Raw genomic sequence first — 18,952 nt, 5'->3', positions numbered from 1 at the left:
AATAAGTTACTCTGCAGGCACACTTTCCTTTATCTGCTCCAGATCTAACCATTTCTTAAAAACAAAATCAAGAATCATCAGATTTAAACTAAAAGAAGTTACCACTCATCCTGTAAATGGAAAAATTTAGGACTGAACTTTTCCATGGTCATCTTCCAGCACAGGGATAGTTCCTAACAGGCATGGAAGAAGATCTGCAGGACACTTCTGGGAGGTTGTTCAGTAACCCAGACTGCTAGTAATGAATTAGGAACATCATTTCTAGGGAGAAATCCTCGTGGAGCACCTTCTGTGTTGGAAAAGGGGCTGCCATCAGTGGAAGTCAGAGACTGGAGATTCTGCAAAGACAGAAGGAGTGTTCACAGTATTCAAGTTCTGTGAGGAACTCCTCATTTACACAATTTAACTTTTCTAGTTCTTTCCCTTCCTCCGTGCAGTTAATGAAGACCTGTTCGGAATAGAACATTGCTTCTTCAATGGAGTCCTGAGCTTATTATGACATCACCCTGCTGCTAGATGCATCTCTAAGAGACAAGTTACATGACAAATCAAGGTCTGAACAAATATTAGATTCTTTGTAGCTTTTCCTTAAATGTAGGATTTATGCCAGAACACCCATTTCTAGCCAGCTTTCCAATCCCCAAACACAGGGTCAGAATTCAAAATGATCTGGACAAGTTGGAGAAATGGTCTGAGGTAAACAGGATGAAGTTCAATAAAGATAAATGCAAAGTGCTCCACTTAGGAAGGAACAATCAGTTTCACACATACAGAATGGGAAGAGACTGTCTAGGAAGGAGTATGGCAGAAAGAGATCTAGGGGTCATAGTGGACCACAAGCTTAATATGAGTCAACAGTGTGATACTGTTGCAAAAAAAGCAAACATGATTCTGGGATGCATTAACAGGTGTGTTGTAAACAAGACACGAGAAGTCATTCTTCCGCTTTACTCTGCGCTGGTTAGGCCTCAACTGGAGTATTGTGTCCAGTTCTGGGCACCGCATTTCAAGAAAGATGTGGAGAAATTGGAGAGGGTCCAGAGAAGAGCAACAAGAATGATTAAAGGTCTTGAGAACATGACCTATGAAGGAAGGCTGAAGGAATTGGGTTTGTTTAGTTTGGAAAAGAGAAGACTGAGAGGGGACATGATAGCAGTTTTTCAGGTATCTAAAAGGGTGTCATCAGGAGGAGGGAGAAAACTTGTTCACCTTAGCCTCCAATGATAGAACAAGAAGCAATGGGCTTAAACTGCAGCAAGGGAGATTTAGGTTGGACATTAGGAAAAAGTTCCTAACTGTCAGGGTAGTTAAACACTGGAATAGATTGCCTAGGGAAGTTGTGGAAATCTCCATCTCTGGAGATATTTAAGAGTAGGTTAGATAAATGTCTATCAGGGATGGTTTAGACAGTATTTGGTCCTGCCATGAGGGCAGGGGACTGGACTCAATGACCTCTCGAGGTCCCTTCCAGTCCTAGAGTCTATGAGTCTATGAGCTACTCAGTGAAAACATGCAAGGCCTCAGGTTGTTGAGGAAATCCAGTGCTCTTTTCACAAAGCAGGGATTCCCATCCTTGTTAAGAGTGGCGAAGCAGGAGAATTTCCCCTTCCTAAAAAAAGCCTTCCAAGTTTAGAGGAGACAGAAGAGACAGACACTCTCCTCCAGCCCCTTTTAGAGTGCAGGATCTCCTGCAAAATCAGAGGGCTACAGCTCAGTGGCAAGTCTTGAAGGAAGTGGTTGTTAGCTAGGGCACAAAATAGATGGCTAACTTCAGACCATCTACCCCGCTAGTGAAAATAACTACATTGCTTTTACAAAGCACAAGCAAGACCCTTCCAATCCATCTGAACTATACACAAGGCATTTGAACAAAATGTTTCTATAAAACCCACCCAGTACCCCCCACCCACGTTCCCCCTTACTCACCCCATGGTTCAGGACATGAAAGTCCTCACACTTCCCCTGATGACCGCTCTGCAAATGGGGCATCGTCTCAGGCTGGGGGCACATTCTGCACACACCACCAAGTGGCCACAAGGAACGAATACAATGGACACATCTTTGTCCATGCACACTTTGCACATCCTCTCCTCCTGCAGCCGTCGCAGCTGCTCCTCCGTACTCAGTGGAGGCTCTGCTGAAAGAGACACACTGAAGTTTTATTACAGAGCAGTGTTATCTGGACTTTTTTTGAAAGGATCTTTCTGTTCCATAGTTCAAGAGCTGGATTTAGGGCCATAGTTTTCCCTCCTTGTTTTGTTCAAATTTGTGACCATAACAATGGCCAGGACAAACCCTTGCTATTCCAGTCCTGGGCCCCTCAGAGTTTGTCCACAGGTGGTGGGTTTGAGATTCGAACAGTGGGGGAAGAGAGGATACAGTTAGTGAACTATGATGTATGGGGAATCCATGGTAAGCACTCTTTTGGGTGTATTAATCTTGCCTAACACAATAGACCCTATTCCCTGAATGGGGCCTGGGAGGTGCTACCACATTCTGAATAATAAGAGGAAATTATTTTGCAATTTAACTGTTACATGGGAGGTAATGAGCCTTAGTATTTCCTGCTGTAGAGTCTGTTGTGGTCCAGCCCAGGCAGATTTTACCACCTCACCTGATTCTTTTGAGCACTCAGCCTGTGTCTCTCGTCTCTGTCCTGGCATACCTGTCTCTCTCTCCGTACACTCTATAGAAATCAGAAGGAATGAAGATGGCATTAATGCTCCCATGCTTAAAAATATTTTTAAAAAAAAGCCACAAGAAAAAACCACACACACCACACACAAAGTGGGGTCCTCTGCTGGGATTTCAGTGATGTCAGTTCAAGCGGGCCTTCTTGCTAGATGAAAATGGTTCTCTTTAGGAGGCTGCTAACCCTGCATACTCAGGCTAGGATCGGACAGCAAAGCTGGTTTCTCTGATTCTCATAGCAACATCAAGACTTGTTGATGAATCGCAAGTTAGATAATCCAGCTCCGATGAGTCCCGTCCCCCCAAACAAGTGGGCACAAAATTCTGATTTGAGTGTTTTTCTAAACAGAAAGATTTCTATTTCATAAAAAGGCTATTTTTGGTCAGAAAGATTGCAGCCAGCATTGTAGCATGTTAGAGGTAGACAGGAGTGATGGAGAGCAGCATTTGTTCTTTCCTATGTAGAACTGCAGTTATAGGGTGAGGAGGTACTAACCCTAGAAAACTTCCTTTAACAATTGCCTGTGTCCTCGCAGTTAAACCTAGAAGTCATGTTATTAGCACATTTCTACACCCCCTCCCCAACTGCTCCTTGAATCAGACAGAGCTGGAATTGCCTTCTTGAATCATCCAGTTTAAATAGCAGGCACAAAAGGAATCCCATTTCTGGATTTGCTTCAATGTCAGCACTGGGTATAAGCCTAAGTCTTAATGCAGTACCACAGCTTTTAAAGCAAGATGTAATGGAGAAATATTGAAAAGCAGCTAGACTCCAGGTTGCTGGGAGACCGCTAATGTAACAGATGTTCCAATAACTAGAGACTCTGCAGACTCTTCTACAACTGAACCACTTTCCTCAGTATCACAGGGCTGCGAAGCTAAGGAAGCATTATTGCATTTCATTCTAGTCTAGGATGAGACAGTGTAGACCCAAGAGATAGCGTCACTGAAGTGCTAAAACTTCAGCGACCACCAGAGGAGGAGGTGGGATGTGATTAGATTGATCAGTGAGGTTTAAGAGGCTAAATTGCCATACCTCTTTCTTCTGCACTGCTGCTCTCTTCCCCATCTACCTGAAGCAGATCCAAGACCAGTTCCGACACAGATAAGTAGCAGGTGCCAGTCAGCAGGTGTCTACTCTGGACCAAGCTCATCACCAAGCTGTGGTCAAAGCCCATCTGCAGGACATTCTGCACTATGGAAGACTGATCCAGAGGAGGAGATGACAATTCCCGATTCCCCATAGAATCTGTAAAGCACAGGGAGGAGAGACTTTACAAAAAAGAGGGAGAGCTTAACAGGCAACTGTAAATCTCTCCCCTCTGATCCAATCCATCCCATTCAGGAAAAGGCCTTTCCATGAGAATCTGAAATAAAATACCTAAGTAGGTGATCCCATCCCAAAAGTGTAGGCTCTTCAAAAGATCCTCCTTATAGGACAGGCAGATCAGATGGCTGAACACTTCTCCAACTCAGTAAGGGAACCTTCTATTAAGATGTATGAAAACCAGGTTGCAGCTACTTAACAGTTGGCTTCAGTTTCTCAGCAATATTCTACCCCAAAATACTTGCAGACAATTGTGAATGAAGTTATGCCCCCAAGCTCCTTTTGTTCTCAGTTAACTAGTTTGAACCCTAAAGCATTCCCTTGGACTTCAAACCCATTGACTACTCCTGGGGAGAATTCTGCACCACTGCACATGTGCAGTATCCATGTCCTCCACAGATTTCTTTGCTTCCCTGCAGGAAAATGACTCTCACAGAGAAGCAAAGGAAAGCTGCGAGAGCAGTCACACACCACTCCCTAGCAGTGCAGGTACATAGTTTTAGGCACCTGGGGCAGCCAGCAGAGAGGTAAATCAGCACAGAGCTGGTGACATCTCAGCCAGTGGCCTTGTTCCTGAGCCAGGATCAGCTGGTAGTTCCAGCTGGGCTGGAGGCAGGAGAAGATACGATTTCCTCTTCCCTTGCTAGGAGTTGCTGGGGCTGTGTCAGACCCACCCCTTGAAACTACTGCTGCAGGACAATGGGAGCAGCTGGAAGTGGCAGCCAGTAAGTCTCTCGGCCCGCACCGCTTCCAGCAGCTCCCACTGGCCTGAAGCTGTGATCCGTGACCAGTGGGAGCCGTGATCAGCCAGACCTGTGGACGGGGCAGGTAAACACACCAGGCTGGCCCACCAGGGGCTTTCCCTACACAAGCGGCGACCTCTATTTGAGAAACCCTGCTGTAAACGGTAGCTTTCTTCCCTTAGTCCTTAAACTTAGAATGCAGTGGCTTTTGTATCCCCAACTTCCAAAAGGTCTCTCTGTGTTGAAGATCTAGCCCCAACCACCATTTCCAGAAACAGCTGTCTTTAAACTCTCCTCCATATCAACCTCAAAAAGGCACCCAAGAACCACTCAAGCTCCTCTACTGGAGGATCTACGTACTTTTAAAATATCTTCGTTGTGAGTTCTGAGGACACAGGCAATATTATCACTAGCAATGGAGGGGCCTACAGAAATTGAGTTGAGCACCCAAGATTCTGAATGCTAACCAGGTCTCTCTTGTCTTCAAAATTGGTTGCTCAAGAAACTAGACTTAACTGATTTTAGTTCAGTGGCCATTCTGAGAAGTTTAAAAAAAAAATAATTTGGGGTGAGATGAAACATTTTGTAGGAAACAAAATTTAGTCAGTTTGAATAATTGGAAAGTAGTTTGAATAAAAAAAATTGAAGCTTTTATATTTAATAGCATCAAAATGAAGTGTTCTGATTTTTTCAGAAGTTGAGGGCTTCCCACCCCCCCAACCAAGACAAATTGGTAAATTCAACACAAGTTTGCTAAAATGTTTTTACCAACCTGAATCTGCATTTTTTGGCAAAAGAAAGCTTTGGCTGAAAAGTAACATCCAGCTTTAGCAGGCACTTTCAACAGCAGAGCTCACCTTGGTTTCAGGTCCGAGAGGAAGTTTCTTAGTAATAATTATGGAAGCTATTTCACATCAAAATGCAAGCCTCTCAGAAAAGGATTCCGCCTGCAAACTCTAGAATATGCGGAAGCCAGAGCAATAGATCTGCAGCACTTTCATCAAAAAGGCAAGACAATATGCATTTCCACACATACCTTGGGGTACAGGGGGATCTTGTTCAGCCCGTTGCCAGGAGCCTCCCTGAACACATCATAAGACACAAAACAGTCACAGGAGGGAAGTGTCTCCTCAAACCTTTCCCCACTCCACTGCACAAATTAAAAAAAACTCACTGGAGCGTTGAAGTCAGAGTCCTGAACACTGCTAACAAAGTCTCTGCCCCTTGACTGCAGCAAAAACTCACACCTGCAGAGAAAAAGGCAAATACCCAGTGAAGGACAACAGACCTTGTCTGAACTTCAGCATCATGAGAGTGGTACTAAGTGTGATGCAGTAGGGACTGTCTGTGTGGGGAGTGGGAGAGCAGGGGAGGACTTTAGGGGATGGACGATGCCAGAGCCTGTAACCTGAGCTAGGTAAGGGAGGGGAAAGGTCAACACCTTTGCCCGGGAAGGGGACAAAGGAAGGGAGTGGCAGGAGGGAAGCAGTTTGAGTTTGGGCTTGGGGCTGGATAGGCGGAATTCAGGGTATCCTAGCTAGGATCCAAGCACCCTGAAAGCCCAGAAGGACTCGGTGGAGGGGTCCTGACTGTGCCTGCAAGCTCTGCTGTAACCTGTGTTCCTGTTGTCCAATAAACCTTCTGTTTTACTGGCTGGCTGAGTCACTGTGGGTCCCAGGAAGAGGGGTGCAGGGCCGGACTCCCCCACACTCCGTGACAACTGGTGGCAGCGGCGGGAGATACTGCACCCCGTGGACGGCGCTTCCTGCAGTAAGTGACTGGGGAGCAGTAAAACGAAGGGGTGACTAACCCCTGGGAGTGTGTGCCCAGTGAGAAGGACTTTGCAGTAACAGGGTCCCCCGGGGGATTGCAGCGAGCAGTCCCAGGGGCGGAGGAGTCTGCAGCTCGACCCTGGCAGAGAGTTGGTGACCTCAAGAAGGGCTGGTGCACTAGGGGTCCCCCTGGAAACCGTGGGGAGCGGCGAGCACCCCGGCCTGTGAGTGGTCAGCAGGAAGATGTATGCCAAGCGGCGCAAGTGTGACCTGGTGGAGCTGTGCAAGCAGAGGGGGCTGCACCCAGGGAGGCTCAGCAAGGACCAGCTGATTGCACAGCTGGAGCAGGGAGACCGCATGAATGAACGGAGCCCTGTCTCTGAGGGAAGCAGCCGAGCAGATGCAGCGCAGGCACCAGTGTCTGTCCCCGCTGGGAGTGGTCAGCCGGCGGACGAGGGCTTCCCGAGACCCCCCCTTCCTAGGCCTAGAGGAAGGGCGGGGAGGAGCCCAGTGTATACCGAGGGCACCGTGACACCCCCGGCCAGCAGGGGATCTGCCCGGCGAAGCCCACCCCCCAGCAGGGGATCCTCCCGGCAACGCTCGGCATCCGTGGAGCGGATGCGGCTGGAATATGAAAGGGAGCTGAGACGGGAGGAGCTCGAGTTAAAGAGGCGAGAGCTGGAGGAGAAGGCGAAACAGCGTGAACATGAGGAGAACCAGCGTAAACATGAGGAGAACCAGCGTAAACATGAGGAGAACCAGCGTAAACATGAGGAGAACCAGCGCCAGCGTGAGTGGGAGGAGAAGGAGAAACAGCGTAAACATGAGCTGGACCTGGCCCGGCTGAGGAGCAGTGAGGCTCCAGCTGCGGTGAGTGAGGGGGGACCCAAGCCTACAAAGAGCTTTGATAAGCACTTGCTGCCCCGGCGTAAGGAGGGGGAGGACATAGATACCTTCCTGACGGCCTTTGAGAATGCCTGCGAGCTGCACAGGGTTGACCCTGCAGACAGGATCGCAGTTCTCACCCCCTTGCTGGACTCCACAGCCGTGGAGGTGTACAGCCGACTGAAAGGGGCGGAGGCAGGGGACTACGAACTGTTCAAACAGGCCCTGCTCCGCGAGTTTGGGCTGACTCCTGAGATGTACCGGAAAAAGTTCCGGAGCCAGCGTAAAACCCGTGAGGTCACATACCTACAACTGGTCAACCGGGCGCAGGGGTATGCTCGCAAGTGGACAGCTGGGGCCCAAACTAAAGAGGACCTGCTTGACCTATTCATACTGGAGCACCTGTACGAGCAGTGCCCGTCCGACCTGAGGCTGTGGTTGATGGACCAGAAGCCGGAGAACCCGCAGCACGCAGGCCAGCTGGCCGACCAATTTGTGGACAGTCGGGCAGGGGATGGCAGGGAGGAGTCTCGAAGGAGCAGGCCTGCCTCAACGCAGAGAGAGAGTCATCATGGGACCTCCCAAAAGGGGCCTATGGAGAACCCCCCCAAAAGGGGAACATCCAGCGGCAGGTCCCTCCGACCCACTCAAGGGGACCCACGAGATATGGGCTGCTATCGCTGTGGCCAACGAGGTCACATACGGGCCCAGTGCCCCAAGCTCAGGGACAGACCAAGCAGACCCAACCCGCAGAGGGTGGACTGGGTAAAAACCCAATCGGAGGAGGGGCTACATTCCCAGGAAAGGGGGGTTGGCAACATACCACCTGTGGATGCTCCCGGTTCTGGGTTTTTGGTTTACCGGGTGGGCGCGGGGCTGCCCCTCCGGAAAGAGTGCATTGTTTCCCTGGAAGTGGATGGGAGGAAGGTCACTGGGTACTGGGACACGGGCGCAGAGGTGACGCTGGCCCGGCCCGAGGTGGTGGCCTCAGATCGGATGGTGCCCGACACCTACCTGACCCTGATGGGCGTGGGCGGGACCCCATTCAAGGTACCCGTGGCAAGGGTACACCTGAAATGGGGGGCCAAGGAGGGCCCCAAGGATGTGGGGGTACACCAATATTTGCCCACTGATGTGTTAATGGGAGGGGACCTTGAGGACTGGCCTAGTAACACCCAGAGTGCCCTGGTCGTGACTCGTAGTCAGAGTCAGCAAATGGCACTGCTCCCCGACAACGGGGAAGGTACTCGACCTGAGGTGCAGGACCCTAACTCAGGGAGCGGGGAACGCCCAGGGGCACGGTGCAGAGAGGCTGCGGCCTCAGACCCAGCCAGCAAGAGAGAGCCGGTCCCCATTCCTGTCCCAGCTGCTGAGTTCCAGGCCGAGTTGCAGAAAGATCCCTCCTTGCGGAAGCACAGGGACCGGGCTGACCTTAGTGCGGTACAGACCATGAGGAGAGGTTGCAAGGAGAGGTTCCTGTGGGAGAAGGGGTTCCTGTACCGAGAATGGGCTCCCCCAGGGGAAGTAGAGTCATGGGGGATCAGGAGGCAGCTGGTGGTTCCCCAGAAGTTCCGTCACAAGCTGTTGTACCTGGCCCATGACATCCCTCTCGCAGGGCACCAGGGAATCCGGCGCACCAGGCAGAGGCTGCTACAGAACTTTTACTGGCCTGGGGTCTTTACCCATGTCCGACAGTACTGCCAATCCTGTGACCCCTGCCAGAGGGTGGGGAAGGCCCGGGACAAGGGGAAAGCGGCTTTGAGGCCTTTACCCATCATAGAAGAACCTTTCCAGAAGGTGGCCATGGACATAGTGGGACCTCTCAGCAAGACGACCCGGTCAGGGAAGAAATACATCCTGGTGGTGGTGGATTTTGCCACTCGCTACCCCGAGGCGGTGGCCTTGTCCTCTATCGAAGCAGACACAGTGGCAGATGCGCTGCTGACAATTTTCAGCCGGGTGGGGTTCCCCAAGGAGGTCTTAACGGACCAGGGGTCCAACTTCATGTCGGCCCTGCTCCGGTCCTTATGGCAGAAATGTGGGGTCCAGCACAACTGGGCCTCAGCGTATCACCCCCAGTCCAACGGGCTGGTAGAAAGGTTCAACGGGACGCTGAAGATGATGCTAAAAACATTTATGAACCAGCATCCGCAAGATTGGGACAAGTACTTACCTCACCTGCTGTTTGCGTACAGGGAGGTACCCCAGGAATCTACCGGGTTTTCACCTTTCGAACTGTTGTATGGAAGGCGGGTGAGGGGGGCCCCTAGACCTGATGAGGGACGAATGGGAGGGGAAGGCCGCTCCCGAGGGAGAGTCAGTGGTGGAGTATGTCCTGACCTTCCGGGAAAGACTGGCCGAGCTCATGGGCCTGGCCAGGGAGAATCTGGCCCGAGCCCAGAGGAGGCAGAAGGTCTGGTATGACCGCACAGCACGAGCCCGTACCTTCGCCACCGGGGATCAGGTGATGGTTCTCATCCCCGTGAGGAGAAACAAACTCCAGGCCGCCTGGGAAGGGCCCTTCAAGGTTATCAAGCAACTGAATGAGGTAAACTATGTGGTGGAGCTGTCAAACCGGGCACATCACCGTCGGGTGTACCATGTGAACATGATGAAACCATACTATGACAGGGGGAATGTGGTGTTGGCCGTGTGTGGACATTGGGAGGGGCAGGGAGATGACCCCTTAGTGGATCTATTCCCTGGGACAAAAGCTGGTTCCCCCCTGGAGGCGATTCCCGTCTCTGAGCAACTGACCCCGGGCCAGCACGCTGAGATCAGAGCGGTGCTGCATCTATACCGACAGCTGTTTTCCAACCAGCCTGGACGCACTAATTTGACTGTCCACCGGGTGGAGACTGGGTCACATCCCCCTATAAGATGCTCCCCTTTTCGGGTCACTGGTAAAACTGCCCAGGATCTTGAAAGAGAGGTCAGGGACATGCTGGCTTTGGGGGTGATCCAGCCGTCTTCCAGCCCTTGGGCCTCGCCAGTGGTGCTAGTCCCCAAGAAGGATGGGTCAATCCGGTTCTGTGTGGACTATCGAAAGCTCAATGCCATCACCGTATCGGATGCCTACCCTATGCCCAGGCCTGACGAGCTCCTAGACAAGCTGGGAGGTGCTCGGTACCTCACCACTATGGATCTTACCAAAGGCTACTGGCAAGTGCCGCTGGACGCAGATGCCAGGCTGAAATCGGCCTTTATCACCCCTCTGGGGCTCTATGAGTTTCTGACCCTGCCCTTCGGCCTCAAGGGAGCGCCGGCCACCTTCCAGCGCCTGGTGGATCAGCTACTGAGGGGGATGGAGAGTTTTGCCGTGGCGTATATTGATGACATCTGCGTCTTCAGCCAGACCTGGGAGGACCACATGTCCCAGGTTAAACAAGTCCTAGACCGACTCCGAAAGGCTGGGTTAACAGTAAAGGCTGAGAAGTGCAAGGTGGGGATGGCTGAAGTATCTTACCTGGGCCATCGGGTGGGGAGCGGCTGCCTGAAGCCGGAACCAGCCAAGGTGGAGGTGATCAGAGACTGGCCTGCTCCCCAAACCAAAAAGCAGGTCCAGGCCTTTATTGGGATGGCGGGGTACTATCGAAGGTTCGTGCCCCACTTTAGTGCCATAGCCGGCCCCATCACTGAACTATGCAAAAAGGGGAAGCCAGACAAGGTGATCTGGACTGAGCAGTGCCAGGAGGCTTTCCGGGCGCTGAAGGAGGCTCTGGTTAGTGGCCCAGTTCTAGCAAACCCAAATTTTGACAAACCCTTTATGGTGTTCACTGATGCCTCAGATACGGGACTGGGGGCGGTGTTAATGCAGGAGGATGAAAAGGGGGAGAGACACCCATCGTGTACCTGAGTAAGAAGCTGCTACCCCGGGAACAAAGCTACGCGGCCATCGAGAAGGAATGCCTGGCCATGGTGTGGGCCCTTAAGAAGCTAGAGCCATATCTCTTTGGGCGACACTTCACCGTGTACACCGACCACTCTCCCCTGACCTGGCTGCACCAGATGAAAGGAGCCAACGCCAAGCTCCTGAGGTGGAGCCTGCTCCTGCAGGACTATGACATGGACGTGGTCCATGTGAAGGGAAGTGCCAACCTGACAGCGGACGCGTTGTCCCGGAGAGGGGACCCTGAACTTCCCCAGGTCACTGGGCAGAGTGACCCCGCTCAGTTCAGTCTCGAAGGGGGGAGAGATGTGATGCAGTAGGGACTGTCTGTGTGGGGAGTGGGAGAGCAGGGGAGGACTTTAGGGGATGGACGATGCCAGAGCCTGTAACCTGAGCTAGGTAAGGGAGGGGAAAGGTCAAACACCTTTGCCCGGGAAGGGGACAAAGGAAGGGAGTGGCAGGAGGGAAGCAGTTTGAGTTTGGGCTTGGGGCTGTGTGGGCGGAATTCAGGGTATGCTAGCTAGGATCCAAGCACCCTGAAAGCCCAGAAGGACTCGGTGGAGGGGTCCTGACTGTGCCTGCAAGCTCTGCTGTAACCTGTGTTCCTGTTGTCCAATAAACCTTCTGTTTTACTGGCTGGCTGAGTCACTGTGGGTCCCAGGAAGAGGGGTGCAGGGCCGGACTCCCCCACACTCCGTGACACTAAGCTCCTAATGAAACAAGGTGTATATACCAACATCTCTACATACAAAGTGCAAACGTCATTCTTGCCACAGTGGACAGGCCCTCCCTGCTGTAAAAAAATCTTACTGGTCAAGCAGAAAGAATGGTGGTTTGAGGCTCCTGATCTCCCCAGAACAGGTCATACTTCATTTTAGGCCTGTGAGATTGGCTTTTGCAATTGAGCCTTTCAGACAGATTGGATCATGGGGAAAACGGGTTTGTGGCCTCACCTATAAGAGCCACCACAGCAGGATTAGGTGTATGACATCCTGCCATTTACATATGAAGACCAATACAAGTGGAATACAAGGGCTGCTCCGATTCCGGTAAGAGACAAGGGCAGTGTTAAAGTTACCATGAAGCAGTGGTAATAGAGATTGACCCACAGATCACGGTCCATAAACTCTATAGACATAGGGGTCTGAATTCTGCAGCTCAGGCCAAGTTCTAGTGTGTGATTTTGATTGAAAAGCATTAGACTTGTAGACACAGGTCATGTAGATTTGTACAATGCCTAACCCAACAGCTCTCCACTTGGTTGTAGCCTTTAGGGGCTACAATAATAAAAGTGTACAATGATTATCATCACCACCACTTGAATTAGGGAGAGAAGATTGCAACAGTAACAATGCAGCTTATTAAGATGGGAGCTTCTGGGGTAGTTCTCAGGAACTATCAAGAGACTGACCTCACTAAAATTCCTGCTTTGACCACAAGCTGTTTCAGGATATAGTTTTTATGATGCAACTAGGACATAAGCCACCAGATTCATTTCATGTAGGCTTATCAGCTAGTAGCAGTCTTTGTTCGCTATTGAGCTGGTTGGATTTGAACAGAGATAGACAGCTCTACATGCTAATAATCCAGTTAAATCTCACCTGGGGCATGAGGTTTGACGGTGGAGCAAGGTCCATTCAGCATAAAACTGTCTAATGATGTGGGAGGGATAGATCAGTGGTTTGAGCAATGGTCTGCTAAACCCAGGATTGTGAGTTCAATCCTTGAAAGGGCCACTTAGGGATCTGGGGCAAAAATTGGTCCTGCTAGTGAAGGCAGGGGGCTGAACTCAATGACCTTTCAAGGTCCCTTCCAGTTCTAGGAGATTAGTATATCTCCAATTCTTTTTGTATCTTGGCCCCCAACAAGCATTAGTATACCATGAATTACCTTGGAAACCATTTGGCATGTTCCCTCCAGGGGTCATCTCCAAGCTCCCAGTTCCTTAAGCTGCCATCACAGTAAAAACACCTCACAGTGTCACCTTGACCTGAAAGGAGCATTAAGAGAAGATTGGATGTTAGGTACACGAGCAGCTAGTTACACTAACCCACAGGCAGTTTGATGTTGCTACCAGGAGAGCCTGGGGAGGTACAGTACGTTTAATTGTTGGCCTGCTATGGTACCAGACCAAACTGTTGAGCACACATCACAATTGTCACAGGACTCTGGCTCACTACTTCTGCAGCTTGCCCCTGTTCAGAGACAGGGAATCAAGTTAGAGCACTGGTTCAAAATTTGAGTTCTAGCTGGCTTGCCTAAGTTGCACCAATCAATTATTGGGATTCCAGTGTTGGGTCAATGAACATTTCAGGTGGAAACTTCATGGATTCTCTGTGCATCCCCTTTGTGGGCTCATATATCCCAAGTATACCTTATATGTCCCCTCCCACTGCACACAGCTACCCCCTCCTGTTTTTTCATCCAGCAAACTGCTCCCCCATAAAGATGGCCAACTGGGGGTCCATGAAATTGGTTTACACCACTCCCCCTCATAATAGGAGGCCTCATTATAAAGATCCCAAGCCATCCAGCCCAGGGAGGAAACTGGGCAAGAGATTCAGCAGGTTTAACAATATCAGCATGCCTGCTACAGGGCATGATTTTGAATAAAGCTATATATCAAGTTACACCTTCCCACTCAGCAAGTTGCACCTGGGTCCCACTAAAAAGAGAATTTCTGGGAGTGGATAGGCCTTCCACTCGTAAGTTGGACCCTTTAAGGAGTTTCAGTACAGCTGTTCCAAAACACTGGGCATTCAGAAGTCCTTGAATGCTCTAGAACAGGGAACTATGAGGATCGGATGACTGGCAATGCTCTATAATTGCCCCATCTAAGCAACCTCTGGTTTTGCCATGTTGTTGAATTGTTTCCTGATGGATCCCCATTCTCAGTATTATGTTTTCAACAGCTGGTCTGCAGGTAAAAAATAAATTCCAAAACAAATCTGACAAAGGGTTCCAACTACAACCTCTGCCTTCTGGTTTATTCTGTTTTCCTGAGCTGGTTGTTCTTTTGTCAGTAGTGTTTGGCTCTAGAGCATACATAACTATAATTCCAGAAAAGCTATGAGCTAGTACACGGTGGAGATTTCACATCTGGTTGCTCAGTTCAGGACTAGTAATAAGAGATACCTCCTCACACCATTTCTTTTGAAGTACACTGCAAAGCCTTCTCAAGGAACTCAATGAGAGTCATTTAGGCTATGTTAGTATTCATGTGTATTTAATATATAGTAAACAAGAAATACTGCACATGTAGTTAGACTATAGAAGAGAATAACGTGTCTAGTGCTACATTAAGAATTTCAGTTCCACAGAGGGATTCTATCAATGCTATAAACAGAACAGCAGCTCACTGGGTCAACCCCTAAAGAACTATAGGTGAAATACAGGTTGTGGAAGGCACGGAGGTACAAATGCAGTGCTTGCATGCATAGAGAAATTAGATTAACTGTCACAAAACAAACTAAGGAATTTTAGACACTGTCTCCATAAGCACGTGCAGCTATAGTTCGTGGATGTTATGAACAGATTGTGTGTGGGGAGCTCACACATTTCAGCCAGAAAAACCTGAGTTCTTACACTGGGGACACTCCATGAGTAGGAGTTTTCAGACCAAGACAGGAACAGCAAAGACAATGAAGATTTAAAATTTTAGCATTAGAGTTCAAAACAACAGTTTTCAAAGTGATTCCTCAGATGAAAAGTCCCAAACTCAAATTTCCATTCATGACTCAGAATTACAGGCAGTTAGAGAGCTAGACAGAGCCTAAGAGAGACTTCTCTATCCAAGAGCATGAAACTAGCTGGGATCCACAGAGCCCAAAACAGCTTCTGAACAGGGGACACCTACAGACAGATGAGGGTCTTCCTTTTTCAGGAATAAGTATAAAAACTCCAAGCTGTCCCCTCCATAACACATTCTACTTCACTTCTACTTGAACTGTTTGAAGGTCATAACTCACGTTAGACTTCACATTTTAGCCAAGTGCTCAGATACCAAAGAGTGTGGTACAAACGGGGTACATAGCAAGTCAACAGTCATGTCTCCTCATTGCTGTTACCATTATCTTCATTTGTCTGTCACGCCCCTTGTTGCACCTGGTCAAACTTAAAATAAGTTCCTCAGAGCAGACACTTTCCACTACAGGTTTGTGCCAAACCTGACCCAACAGTGGGGAAGTGAGAGTCTTTTTGATCTGTGTTTACACAGCACAATGAGGTCATCGGTCCATGCCCAGGGCTCCTATGCAGTACCACATTACCAAGAAGAAGAAGAAGAAACTCCCAATCCCAGCTGAGGCTGCTACATTAAAAATAAGAAGTGTAAATGCACCTGGAAAGCCCCAAAGCCAAGTTACCAAACGATGGAGTTTGACCTTCCAGGACACTCTAGTCAGAAAGGAGTGTGCTCTAACTAGGTTCCCCACGGTGGTGGCTTTTGCAATCTAGGCTTTAACTGTACCCCAGTGCTGTGAGAATGTTGTGCAGCGGATAAGCGGTGTCTGAATCTCATTTCTCTGCTGTTCAGGATGGTCCAGTTAAGGAGAACTCTGTGGTCTCTCACACCTAGAAGAGGAGATCAAGTTGTGGCTCTACCGGAGAGAGCTTCATGGTGTGGCTGGCACCAATCCCGACTGCTTCTGTACCACAGCATATGGATGCAGTATTAAAAAACCCTAAACAGGACACACCATACAGCTCTACAGTTGCACACAGAGGGAGGCTTTCCCTACTGTATGTACCTGTATATAGCCTTGGCAGAATTAAATGTTTTTATATAATTGTGTTAATTAAAATTAAAGGTTTTCAAACTGTGGGATATGCCCCCCCAGGAGGGCAGATGAACATTGGGGGGTGAGGAAGACGGGACCAAGCAGTGACATTAGCCCCACGTGGCACAGGTCAGGGAAGGCGCACCACCTCCACCCTCTACTCACTCAGCAGGCCACCTGGCCCATGGATCAGTGTCAACACGCACCGCGGCCCCACGCTGATTTCTGCTCCTGGCAGCCTCCACCCCCAGAGACCATTATACTCAACTTCCCCCACCCTGTAAACCTGAGGGGAGGGGGGACACCAAACATTGTAACTCAAAAGAGGGGCTCAGCTCAAAAAGTTGAAAACCACTGATTTAATTTTTCACTGAGAGGGATATCCTGGGGGCAGGGGGGAAATGTCAGATTTAAACAGCAGATGTTGAGATTCAGAAACGTTAAAGATTTATAGCTATTAAAAGGCAAGTTGTCAACTTTACATGTCAATATACGGAGTAAAATATCCTTAACATCAAACTCTAATAAGTTTCAAGCAACTATTTGCCTCTCTGTAAATTTATCGTCAATGGAAATACTTTTTGTCAGTTTCACAGCACGTGCACAAACTGATGTGTATCAACATTTACTGATAAAGCTCTAGTCCTGCCATGCATACCTGTATAGAAGAACCCTGCTCTGGCCAGTTGCTCAGGATACAGCTCTGTGTACGGTGGCCAGCTCTGGAAAGTGGCTAGTCGCATCGCCTCTGTTTCCATCTCCGGGTATTCTGGTTGACTGGGCAGGGCTGCTTCTTCCACATCCATCCTCTGTAGGAGGCTGAGAATCTGACCATCCACATAGTCCAAGATCTCCAGAAAGGGGAGCATCTGCTGGTTGCCAACATTTTCACCACAGATGAACTTACAGGTAGGAAAAAATTTTTGGTGCTCTCGCATGGGTTGATCCTCAGCCTCCCAGCTCCTCAAGATACCACCACAGCAGAAGCACTGCACTCGGTCGCCAGGACCCAGGAAGAAAAAGCCAGCCTTAGCCAGGTCTGTGGCAGAGACAGGTGAGCTTTCTGGCCACTGCCGGAAAGTCCTCAGTCTCTTCTCCTCGCTCCGCATGCTGGTCTTAGACAGCTGAAAATGCCTTTGCCCAGACCTGATCTCCTCTGGGGAAAAGCTGTCCTCCATGTCCCAGCACTGAGAGAGGGGAAAAAATATATATATATTGGACAATCCCTCAGTGAGGAGCTGTATTCCTGATGTCAGGCAGCACTCAGACTGCCAGTCTGCATTCACATCCCCACAGCTCAGCCTGCCACATGTTCTAGAAAGCTCGTGGTCTCAATAAAGCCAAGCGTGTTCCTGAATTGCAGCCAAACCAGAGATCCAGATTGTCTATGACCTGCTGCTGCTTTTTCCTGCCCCTTTTCCTCTATCCCCACTAGTGCCTGGAGGGAAGAGACCAGCAGTTTTTCCCTTCCAGTCTCTCAAGTCACAGGGAAGCTGAAGTGGTTTGCAGGAAAAGCAAAAATAAGGCAAAGCTTATTCAATGCACTTGGACAAAGTCGCTCCAGCTTTCAGTCTGAGTGTTCACTGCTTAGATCAGTCACCTCTCTAGCCTTCAACAAAAGTATAAAAAAGGATTTAAATTCCTCCGTTTGCTTTTCTAGAGACATGTTCAACAAGCCAGAAGCCTACACAGAATAGTCAAGACCCAAGCAAATGTTTCCTTGTGTTATCCCTTTTATAACCAAACACGCCTCCAGTTACACAGGTCGCATATTCGATTAGCAGGCTTCTCTTCTCATGATGTGTAACATTTAGTATTCGCTAGTATGGCAGTCTGTGGCCTGAAGCTGAATCAGCAGCTTGTGACTGATCATGCCTACCCATCCCATTTCACAGTACACCCCACCACTGCTGCAGAACCACTACAGAAGTAGCCCAAAATGTTGAGGCCCACTTTCCTATATTGGTTTCCCCAAGTCACAGTTAATGGTGGTAGTGGTTTGCTACCTATATCGAAAGGAAGAAATTAAAGAAGCTATATTTCTTGATTATACAAGCCTCCTTCCCCACCACTCAAACTGAAGTAATATTCCTCAGATATTTGTAATCAGTTCTGCGAGGTTACCACCACTTCTGTATTGCCAACAAAAGTAGATGCAAAAAGGCTCTGGGCCTAAATCTTCTCTCGCTTACACAGGTAAGAATCAGGAGTGATTCCACTAAAGGTAAATGAAATACTCAAGAGTAGGAGACTCCATATACTAGGCAAACAGCAGTTATTGATAGAGCCTTTTAATATAAATGCACCTAAGAAAACCCAGTCAGAGTCTAGGTCACCAGTTCTGTTCATGATGAGGAAGTATTGACCATCTGCTAGCTATTAATGGACTTTTGTGGTATAAGTGGACAGGGGCGGCTCCAGGCACCAGCATGCCAAGCGCATGCCTGGGGTGGCAAGCCACAGGAGGCGCTCTGCCGGTCGCTGCGAGGGCGGCAGGCAGGTTGCCTTCAGAGGCACGCCTGTGGAGGGTCCGCTGGTCCCGCGGCTTCGGCGGACCTCCGCAGGCGTGCCGCCGAATCCACAGGACCAGGGACCTCCCGCAGGCAAGCCACCAAAGGCAGCCTGCCTGCCATGCTTGGGGCGGCAAAATAACTAGAGCTGCCCCTGTAAGTGGATAGTTCTCAGTACAGTGCACAGGCACCCATATATTAACAAGATAAAATAAATGGAGCTATTATTTAACAAGAGTCAGAGCATTCTAAATACATTTGCTATCAAGATAGGGCCAACCATCACCTTGCCCACTATACTGCACGGTGCACCTCTTTCCCTTAGGGAGCTTTTGGTAGCCTGAAGGGAATTGTACA

The 18,952-nt window shown here is 49.4% G+C and overlaps 1 protein-coding gene across 1 annotated transcript; it reads right to left on the bottom strand.

The window, feature by feature from the left end:
- Positions 1-286: 286 nt before the first annotated feature.
- LOC127031622 (baculoviral IAP repeat-containing protein 7-like) lies at positions 287-17,263 on the bottom strand. Its single transcript, XM_050918697.1, has 8 exons — positions 16,744-17,263; positions 13,198-13,297; positions 5,936-6,008; positions 5,798-5,843; positions 3,728-3,940; positions 2,615-2,686; positions 1,927-2,137; positions 287-338 (listed from the first exon to the last, which is right to left on the bottom strand). The coding sequence occupies exons 1-7, from the start codon at positions 17,261-17,263 to the stop codon at positions 1,935-1,937; spliced, it is 1,227 nt and encodes a 408-aa protein (XP_050774654.1). The 3' UTR covers positions 287-338; positions 1,927-1,934.
- Between the last annotated feature and the right edge of the window lie 1,689 nt (positions 17,264-18,952).

This window comes from Gopherus flavomarginatus, chromosome 11, assembly GCF_025201925.1.
Source record: "Gopherus flavomarginatus isolate rGopFla2 chromosome 11, rGopFla2.mat.asm, whole genome shotgun sequence".
Taxonomy (NCBI): Eukaryota; Metazoa; Chordata; order Testudines; family Testudinidae; genus Gopherus; species Gopherus flavomarginatus.
Note: the sequence above shows the minus strand (reverse complement) of the source record. Positions and strands in the feature narration are given on the sequence as shown.

Bases quoted from the DNA above. Each gene is read 5' to 3' on its own strand.
- LOC127031622 (XM_050918697.1), bottom strand. From the start codon at position 17,263: ATGGAGGACAGCTTTTCCCCAGAGGAGATCAGGTCTGGGCAAAGGCAT. The intron at 6,009-13,197 runs GTAATTCATGGT...TTTTCTCTGCAG, and splicing joins CATGCCAAATGGTTTCCAAG to GTGTGAGTTTTTGCTGCAGT. The intron at 3,941-5,797 runs GTATGTGTGGAA...TGTGCTTTACAG, and splicing joins AGATCCCCCTGTACCCCAAG to ATTCTATGGGGAATCGGGAA.